General features: G+C 37.1%; 1 protein-coding gene across 4 annotated transcripts in view; it reads left to right on the top strand.

The window, feature by feature from the left end:
* Nucleotides 1-629: 629 nt before the first annotated feature.
* CNBD2 (cyclic nucleotide binding domain containing 2) overlaps nt 630-10,774 on the top strand; it is an 84,919-nt gene continuing 74,774 nt past the window's right edge. For 3 of the 4 annotated variants that reach the window (XM_074229163.1, XM_074229147.1, XM_074229140.1), the window contains exon 1: nt 630-776. In XM_074229163.1, the coding sequence (XP_074085264.1) occupies nt 684-776 (93 nt within the window). In that variant the 5' untranslated portion in view covers nt 630-683. The remainder of the gene's footprint in view (nt 777-10,774) is intronic. The other variant, XM_074229155.1, reaches the window with a different exon arrangement.

Genomic DNA, 10,774 nt, shown 5'->3' with positions numbered 1-10,774 from the left:
GACTGGCATAATGAAGTCATCTTTGATCAAAATGGGGAAATGTCAAAGTATAATATGTTCTTCAAACTCTATTCCTGGTCAAAGGTGAATTTCTTGGCTACTGAAAGCAATGGAATGTTTGGAATATTTTCTCTTCTTATATTAATTTCAAACTCGGCAAGACAAATGATTTTAAAAGGAAAACTTGTTCTGCCCTTCTTGTACTTTAATCCAGGAAAGAATGCATCTTCCTTTAGACAAGATAGTATTGTATAAGGATGATACTCTTTGATGCTATTTTGTGCAAATTGATACAATGACCCCTAGTTGTTTACCTTTGCTTATATATAAATATATAAATATCCTGGTCTCTCTTTTGCTCAAGGTAGTCATCTTATATAAATGGCTTCTACCTATAAGTTTCTTAGTAAATCCCAGAAAATAAGCTTCATGTTCACTTTGGCACCAGTTTCTTCAACTGTAAGATAAGCAAGTTGATTGATGCCTAATGATGAACCAAACTGAAATACCCCTAGATTGGCTCTAAACTCTCCAGCTGGGATGATCTGTCACTAAATGGTCTTTGTGACCTCATCAGGTTACTGGTGACCCTTATGAAGGGTTGATAGGAGTTGTGGATCCAGGGATAAAAGCTCTGTCCTCAGGCTTTCTCTGGGGGTCTATTTGTTGCAGATTTATTGGGAATGTGGAAAAAAAGGTTGGATTATAGATTTCGTAAAAATGCATTTATGGGATATTTCTGTTCAACCACAGAAGAAAGGAAGGAAAGAAGCAAGGTATATCTTGGGGGACTTGGAGGAAGAAAGTGGTAATACACCAGAGATAGTAGGTGCCAGATAGGCTTTTTATTTTTTAAAAAGTATACTGGTGCCTATTATTTTATATCACCTTGATTTTCCAATCAGAGATGTAGATAGGATGTGCCTGGTATACCTAGGTACATCCTATTAAATTTGCATTTTAATTTAATTGTATGATAAGTTCTCTTACTTTTTTTTTTAGGTTTTTGCAAGGCAAATGGGGTTAAGTAGCTTTCCCAAGGCCACACAGCTAGGTAATTATTAAGTGTCTAGACCAGATTTGAACCCAGGTATTCCTGACTCCAGGGCTGGTGCTTTATCCACTGCACCACCTAGCTGCCCCAGTTCTTTTACTTTTAAAGCACAGGTTGTTATATTACACAATTTTATATTTTGCAAATTAAGTTTGATGATTACATTTAATTAAAATTTAATTTCTTTAGTTTGATTAATAAAAAATAATATCCTCTATGGTTGAATAGTCAATAGTTTAATTTTTAAAAAATCACTAAAACTGCCTGGATGCACACAAATGGAATGTGCTGCACATATCCTATATTCCCTATATATCTCTCCCTCCCCCCAAAGTCATCCTTTCTAAAAGTGACCTTTTTGCCACTGACCTTCTTCCTACCTGGGTCTGAGACCTAGAACTTTCTGAACTAGAGCTTTCCAGAATTCAGGCCCTCTTTTCCTTTAGGAAGTCAGTCAGTCTACTCATCTGTGAAGCTCTTACCCTAAGACCTAAAAAAGTTGAGAGATAACTAAGCACATGCAAACTAACTAGCCTTCTTGACCCACTATCTACTGGCTAATGTGAGTAATGGACCTGGCTAGCCTGGGCAATATATAGACTCTGTTCCTTTTTTGCATCCTATCTAGCCAGTTATCATTTTTCCCTACCACTGTTTGTATTTTTAAAAAATTTTATATATTTTTTCAATCAACAATTTCCTTTTTTCCCTTTCCTAACCCCAAACTCTTAACTGACAACAAAAGAAAAACAAAGCTTCTCTTATAAACTTGAATAGCCAAGCAAAATAAATTTCTACATTGGAGGCATCCAAAAATAAATATATGCCTCATTCTGCATTCTGAGTCCTTCAGCTCTCTTTCAGAGTTAGCATGTTTCTTCATTAGACCCTTGGAATAGTGCTTAGTCCTTTAATATATGCCTCATTCTGCATTATGAGTCCTTCAGCTCTCTTTCAGAGTTAGCATGTCTCTTCATTAGACCCTTGGAATAGTGCTTAGTCCTTTATTCTGATCAGAGTTCCTAATTTTTTCAAAGTTGTGTCTTTATCTTTTATTGTCTTTGCATTAATTGTTTTCCTGGTTCTGTTTATTTCACTCAGTATAAATTCACACTGATTTTCCCAGAATTCTTTGAAATCATTACCTTTTTTTTTTTTTGAGTAACATTTTGGTTATTTATCTTATACAATTACAATAATCTCATTGTGAGAGTAAACATAAACCCCCCCACCCCCCAAAAAGAAAAACCTTAAGAAAAGTGAGAGGAAAAAAATGTACTTCAGTCTGTGTTCAGACCATACATACATATATACATATACATATACATATACATATACATATACATATACATATACATATACATATACATATACATATATATATATATATATATATATATATATATATATATTGAGTATCATATTTCCTGCCTTCTCAATGGATAGAGAAGGGTTGGTGGGAGGAAGAGCCTTTGGAATTAAAAATAGAAATTAAATTTAAAAGCTCCCAACAGACCTAGCAACCATATCTGACTGAATTTACCACACTGGGCATCCCCCTACATTTATCTTGGTTTATTTATTTTATATTATACATATATACATATATACATATATATTATACAATAATCTTGTTGTGAGAGTAAACATAAACCACTCTCCTCTCCCCAAAAAGATAGAGAAACTTCAAGAATAGTGGGAGAGAAAGAAAATTGTACTTCAGTTTGTGTTCAGATTCTGATGGCCCTGTCTTTGGGATGAGTTACCTTCTTTATCATAAGACCACCAGTGGGGCCGCTAGGTGGTGCAGTGGATAAAGCACTGGCCCTGGAGTCAGGAGTACCTGGGTTCAAATCCGGCCTCAGACACTTAATAATTACCTAGCTGTGTGGCCTTGGGTAAGCCACTTAATCCCATTTGCCTTGCAAAAACCTATCATAAGACCACCAGAGAAGTTGCTTCACTATTTTCCCCACAGCTGCTATTACTAGCTATTTCCCTCCACTCTATTCCTCCTCACTCTCATTTATTCTATTCTCCCTCTCCTTTCATCCTGTCCCTGCTCAGAAAAGTATGTTGTATCTGAGTACCCTCTCCCATCATCTTCCCTCTTTTCTTTCACCTACTCCTCCCTCCTCTCCTCCCATTCCCCTTTATCCTGTCCCTTTCCTCTCATTTTTCTTTAGGGTAAGAGATTTCTATATCCTATTGAGTGTGTATGTTACTTCCTCTCTAAGATGTTTCTTTTTTTTTAGGTTTTTTTTTCAGGGCAGTGGGGTTAAGTGACTTGCCCAAGGCCATACAGCTAGGTAATTATTAAGTGTCTGAGGCTGGATTTGAACTCAGGTACTTCTGACTCCAGGACCAGTGCTCTATCCACTGAGCCACCTAGCCACCCCTCTAAGATATTTCTTATGAGAATAAAGACTTGCTCATTCCCTCTCACCTTCCCCCGGTTCCATTCCATTGCAAAAGCTTTTTCTTGACTCTTTTATGTGAAATATATTAGTCCCTTTTTCCTCTCCTTTTCCTTCCATCCAGGACTTTCCTTTATCACCCATTGACTCCATCTTTATTCCATATTATAGCATTATATTCAACTCCCTTCTGGACCATGTCTATATATGCTCCTAACAGCTCTTATAAATGAGAAAGCTCATATGAGTTATCAGTATCTTCGTCCTTTTCAGGAATATGAACAGTTCAACATCATTAAGTTCTTCATGGTTAGTCCTTCTCATTCACCCTCTTTATGCTTTACCTGAGTCCTGTACTTGGAGATCAAAATTCTGGTTCAGCTCTGGTTGTTTGAATAAGAAAGTTTGAAAGTCCCCTGTTTCATTGAAAGTCCACCTTTTCCCCTGAAAAAGGTTGTTCAGTTTTGCTGGGTAGTTGATTCTTGGTTGTAATCTAAACTCTTTAGCCTTTTGGAATATGATATTCTAAGCCCTATGAGTTCTTAATATAGGCATTGACAAATCCTGTGTAATCTTGACTATAGAGCCACAGTAGTTGAATTGTTTGTTTCTGGAAGCATCTAGTATTTTCTCTTTGACTTGGGAGTTTGGGAATTTGGCTATAATATTCCTGAGAGATTTTCTTTTGGGATCTCTTTCAGGAGGTGACCAATGAATTCCCTCAATTTCTATTTTACCCTCTGCTTCTAGGATCTTAGGGTGACTTTGCTGTATTATTTCTTGAAAAATGAAGTTTAGCTCTTTTCCTGGTTGTGATTTTCAGGTAACCCAATAATTTTTAAATTATCTCTTCTGGATCTGTATGCAAGGTCAGTTGTTTTTCCAATGAGATATTTTTACATTTTCTTCTAATTTTAGATTCTTTTGGTATTATTGTATTGTTTCTTTATTTCTGGAAAAGTCATCAGTTTCCTTTAGTTTCATTCTACATTTGAAGAAGTTATTTTCTTCAGAGAGCTTTTGTTATCTTCTTTTCCAGTTGGCCAATTCTGCTTTTTAAGCATTCTTCTCCTCATTTACTTTTTCTGTTGCTTTTTCCATTTGACCCAAACTGTTTTTTAAAATGTTATTTTCTTCAGTATTTTTTTGTATTTCTTTCACCAAACTGCTGATTTGGTTTTCATGATTTCTTTGCATCGCTCTCATTTCTCCTCCCAATTTTTCCTCCACCTCCCTTAATTGCTTTTCAAAGTCTTTCTTGAGCTCATTCATAGCCTGAGCCCACTTTGTATTTCTCTTAGAAGTTTTGGATACAGAAGCTTTGAATTTGTCATCTTCTGAATCTTCAATGGGACCAAAGTAATTTTCTATGGTCAGATTCTTCTTTTTCTGTGGTTTGCTCATTTCCTCAGCCTATGACTGATTTACTGTACTTCCAAGGCTTTGGGGGGGGGTAGGGTTGGGGACAATCCATAGGGATCTTAATTCCTCCAAGGTTTTATGATTGTCTCTGACTGTTCTCTTGCCTATGCTCTGGTGTGTGGATGACCCCAGGCCCTCCCCTCTGCCCTGGAGCTGTGAAGAGGGTCCCTGCTCAGCTATGGTGGTATGGGAGCCCAGACTGCAACCTGGGTCTAAGTGTAGGCATACAGCAGAGTCCTGCACCCCTTAGAGCAGAGAGACCTCTGAAGTCTCTTATGACCCCCTTTCCTTCTCTGGACTGTGTGCTCTGGAAGTGCTGAGTGACTCCACCGATTCCCATTGCAGGGCTGCTCTGAGGCCAGCTCCACTCCACACTCACTCTGGTGCAGCAGAGTTCTCTCACTATCCATTCAAGCTATCCCCGGTGATTCCTGGGCCAAGAGATCTGGAAACTGTCCCCTCTGCCATGGACCCAGGTGCCCCATGGGCTGTTCCTGCAATGCTGAAACTGGTTTGTTCCAGCAGGGCTGTGCTGTGCCGTGGCTCTTTCCAAACCCCGGTCCCAGTGAAAGAGACCTTTCTGTAGAACTTCTAAATTGTCTTGGACTGGGAAATTGTATCACTCAGTCTTTCTGTGGGTTCTGCCCCTCTAAATTTTGGCTAGAGTCATAATTTGTTGACTTTTGTGTTTTTTGGGGGAATGAGTTTCAGAAAATCCCTGCCTTCATGTGGCTATCTTGATTCTGCCCCCTTCATCTTTTCTTATAGTATAGTAAGATTTCATCATGCTTATATAACTTATTATATAACTTATTCAGTCATTCTCCAGATTTCTATTTTTTTCCACTTCAAAAGCTATTATCAGTACTAAATCCCTTAACTTACCACTTTCTCCTTTCCCCCTTTCCCCTTTCTCTTCTTTTTCCCTGTTACCCAGTTCTGTATGTGTATGTTTATTCTTTCTTTAGATGACCAGTTCAGATGGGAAAGCAGTTCAAGTATTCACTGCTTCCCCATCACTTCCTCCTTTGGGTATAGATATCTATAGATATCTGATAATTGCAATAATTTCCCTTATACTTCCTTTCCCTCTTCTCTCATTTACATTCTTAAGATCATCAATGCTATAATTCAATCTTATCATCTGCCTATAGTCCCTCCTTTTACCCTTTGATAACAAAACGATCTTCCCAGGTCACCACTGCCTTATTTGAATTATCTTATCATACTAGAATGTAAGTTACCAGAGGACAAGGATTGTCTCTCTCTCTCTCTCTCTCTTTTTTTAACTCTTTAAAAAAAAATTGTTACCCTCAGAATTTAGTACAGTTCCTGGTACATAGTAAACTCCTTTTTAAAAAAAATAATTTAAGAAAAAGGCCATTTTATTTCCCCCAAGCTCATATACATACTTCTTTCATAATTATGAACTTAAAAAACCCATCTTGGATAGTAAACTCTTAATAAATACTTTTTCCACCAAAAAAGGGGAGAAATAGTTCAGCAAAAGTAACCAACACATCAACAATACTGAGAGTATATAAAATGTTCCAAACTTGGAGTCCCCCACTTCCACAGAGAAAGGAGATAGATGTGTTGAGGAAGAGGCTCAGACTGTGAGAGAACTCATGTAGACAGGGACCTGTTTCAGCAAGTCTTTAATTTATTTTATGATACAATATCATGAGTAAGCTCAAGAAAAGAAGGGGTTTAAGATAATTGACTAACTATGGAGGCTAAAGGAGATTGCTTATAAAGATTTTGGACCTTAGTCAGGTAGCCAAAGACTAGGGAATTTTCTGTTTGTAAAGTTGCCAAGGTTAGAGCATGAGAGTAAGGGAGAGTAGAGCAAGAGATAATCTTGAGAAGATAGTCTCCCATACCGAGGTCAGTTTACCAAAACATACTTATGTCAATAATTCTCTGTCTGGGACCTCTTTACACACAGTTTCATAACACAGCAGATAGAGAATTGGCCTTCAGAAGGATAGGAATTCAAATCCAACCTCATACTAGCTGTGTGATCTTGGGCAAGTCACTTAATTCTGGTTGCCTCGCATCATCTCCATTCATATCTGGCCACTGGACCCAGACAGCATTGGAGTAGAAAGTGAGACTTGTGACTTAGCATAGCATCCCCTTCACTCAAATCCAATTTATGTGCTTGTCATGGCATTGCCTCCCTGATGTTGTGGTCTTCTTTGATAATGAAGGACAAAACATCACATACAAAACTAGGTGTTATAATCTCATGATTAACCCTTTCATTTCAAAATCCAAGTTAAGCATTTCAGTTAATTCCATCAAATAGAGTTTCTTATTTCTGCTTTAGGTCTAAGCTTTAAATTTTATAGAATTCAGTTTTGTTCTGTTTTATTTATATTGTTATTATTATATTATATTCTGGATATATATTATACATTAATATATAATGATATTATCTTCTACTTCATTCTGCATCAATTCATATGTCTTCTTATGCTTTTCTGTATTCTTTGTGTTGCTTCTTTCCTAAACAATAATACTGTGTACATTAATGCACAGAAATCTATTTAGTTATTCCCTAGTTAATGATCATCTGCTTTGTTTCTGTTTTTAGCCATGGGAAAAAAAAGTACTGAATTTTTATATTCTGTGAGACCTTTCTTTTTTATCATTGATATTATTGGGATATAAACCTAAGTAGTAGGATTTCTGAGTCAAAAGTTATGGACTTTTAAACTGATGCTGAGTGAGATGAGCAGAACCAGAAAAATACTGTACACCCTAACAGCAACATGGGAGTGATGTTCAACCTTGAAGGACTTGCTCATTCCATCAGCACAACAATTGGGAACAATTTTAGACTGTCTGCAAAGGAGAGTACCATCTGTATCCAGATAAGGAGCTGTGGAGTTTGAACAAAGTACAAAGACTATTCCCTTTAATTGGGGGGAAAAAACCCCAGATGTCTTATGGTTTGATCTGGTTACCTCTGAGAATGCTGTTCTCTTTAAGGATATGATTTCTCTCTCATCACACCCAATTTGGATCAAGGTACAACACTGGAACAAAGTAAAGACTGACGGAGTGCTATCTGTGGGGTGGGGGTGGGGGGATTGAAGCAAGATTGGGGGAAAATTGTAAAACTCAATATCTTTAATAAAAATTAAGAAAAGTTATGGACTTTTAGTCACTTTCTTAACATAATTTCAAAATGTTTCCCAGAATAGTTGAACAATAAGTAGCTTCCCCAGTGGTGTGTGTTAGTATTCCCGTGTTTCCACAATTTCTCTTATTGTTTTATTGTTTCATAGTTGCACACACACACACACACACACACACACACACACACACACACGATTTTTTAAAAAAATATTAAAGCTTTATTTATGCTCTTCATTTTAATACCACAATTATTTTTCCTTTAATCTTCTACCCCACCCTGTAACTCAAAATAATTTGGTTTAAGTAAAACCAAATGGCATAGTTAATTTATCAGACAGCAAAGCATCACCTTCCCTTTAGACTATTGCAAAAACCTTCTTGGTCTCCCTGCCGTAAGTTTCTCCTCTTTCCAAATTGTCCTCTGAATACAGTCAACCAGCCATGAAATTTTCCTAAAACATGTATCACTATTGCCTTCCCTCACTGAATTCCAAAGGGCTCCTTATTATTACTAGAATCAAATGTAAATTCCTTTCTTTGGCATTCAATCACCCAACCTTATCCTCGGATCCATGGACTCCTCTCCATGTACTCTGGGTTCTACCATATAGGCTTATTTGCTCTTCTTCATATATGAATTCCATCTCCCATTACCTTGCCTTTGCCTAGGGTTGTGTTCTGTGTTGCTAAGGCTCTTCCTCTTCACTTCCATCTCTTATATCAGGCTTAAGCAAAAGCACTTACTTCTACATGAAGCCTTTCCAAGCCCTCCTAACTTCTGATACCTTCCCTTTTAAGATTACTTTGTATCTATTTTGTATGAATTTCTATAACTTATTTCTATATACTTATTTTATATATATATACTTTATATAAACATATATATTATATTATAGTTATATTTAAAAACTCATTTTTTCTTCTATTAGGACTTAAGCTTCTTGAAGGCAGGGAATATTTCACTTTTGCCCTTATATCTTAAAACTTAGTGCAATGCCTAGTACATATTAAGAACTTAACAAATATTTGCTGATACCACCTTTTGTACCTATAATATCCTACATCTCTACTAAGAGGAGGAGGGATGTGTCAAAATTAATTGTCTGGGACCTTAGTGTTGTTTTCATATGTTATTGTAGCTAGATATACTTTATTTTGGAAAATAAAGTACAGAGGGATAAGGTTGTAGGAGTAGGTGATCCTGAATTTCCTGGAGAAATGTTCATGTAACCCAGCGTTTATTTACAGGGGCAGAGTTGTCAAGTAATCATTCTCTCCACAGTTGAGGAAAGCCTAAAGCAAAACCCAGACTTGAACTAACATCTTTAAGGAGGATTATTGATCAAAGTGGGCATTCACATCAATCTCATCCACATTCATGTTTATAGCTATATCTTTTTTTTGGGGGGGGGGGAGGAGTTCTGGACTTCTGCCACTTCTACCTAAACCAATAAAGACAACTCTGTTCAAGTCTTAGAGAGTTATTTGTGGTCACTGAAAGTCTAAAGAATGAATTTAAGGAGAAAGATTAGAATCTAGATCATGTTGCTTCCAAAGCTGTCCTTGTATCCACTGCATTCTTCCTCTCCTGGAGAAAGTATACTAATAAATTTAGTAGCATAGAATAGGGTTTTGTTTTTGTTTTTTTGAGACTAGATCTCCCTATTTCAGTCAGGCTGGAAGGTAAGCTGTTTCACTCATTGGCCTGTTTTCACTACTAACTGACACAGCAGCCTTAACCAGTGCTCCATTTCTGACCTGAACCAATGAGACCTCTCTAGGCAGCCTGGTGACTTCTCCATTCCAGGGGCTCCCTTTTGGTCCTAGACTTAGTATGGACACCCTAATGGACTGTATAATTCAGGGTTAGCTGCAGTAGACCTACTGAAGCTCAGAACTCTGGAGTTCAAGTGATCCACCAACCTCAACTTCCTCCAGAGCAGGAATTCCAGGAGTGGTCCATTAGGTTCAGCTGAGTTTTATATTTACAGAACATTTAACTTTTAAGATCTTGAATCTAAGATGTGTAACAACATTGAGAAGTGGATTGAATAGGTATTTTCATGCCCATCTTTATGATTAGTAACCTGGGGCTCTCTAAGAGTTCTGGAATCACAGAGTACTGAAACTTGGGAGGAGCCCTAGTGATTTTATTTTACAATTGAGGAGCCTGAGACTCAGAGAACAAAAAGGACCTAAACTTGTTCATTGAATTGATGCCAGTCAGAATCTGAACTCAGGTGCCTGAATTCATTCTCAAGGATTCTGCACTATACTGGGAAGCCTGTGAAGTTAGTGTTTGGTGAGTATCTGCTCCAAGGAAAGTTTCTCATTAGGTATGGTGTATATGTGTACTTTGGGGATTGAGGGAGATGTTCTATGTATACATTTGAATCCTACTGTGAAAATGCAGGTGGTTCCTGTCCTGAAGAAACTTTAAAGTCCAATAGAAAGAAAGACAGATAAATGTAATTGCAAGAACTATAGAAACTCTTTAGTGGGAAAGGGTGGTTTTGAGAGAATACAAACTTTTATATAGTATTGTTAATCAAGTTTTTACTGAGCTGTATCTTAACTGTTTGCAACAAAATTAGCCAGAGACAGAGTGTCGGTAAATTATACAACAGTTTAGTAATTACTTTCTTTGTAAGGAACTGATTTGCAAATCATTTGATTACTGCATTCCTTAGAGCTCCATTTTGCTGTTGTGAAGCCTGATATTTTATACATGATC

This window comes from Macrotis lagotis, chromosome 1, assembly GCF_037893015.1.
Source record: "Macrotis lagotis isolate mMagLag1 chromosome 1, bilby.v1.9.chrom.fasta, whole genome shotgun sequence".
In the NCBI taxonomy this organism is placed as follows: domain Eukaryota; kingdom Metazoa; phylum Chordata; class Mammalia; order Peramelemorphia; family Peramelidae; genus Macrotis; species Macrotis lagotis.
The sequence above is the reverse complement of the archived record's forward strand: the minus strand, read 5'-3'. Positions and strand labels throughout refer to the sequence as shown.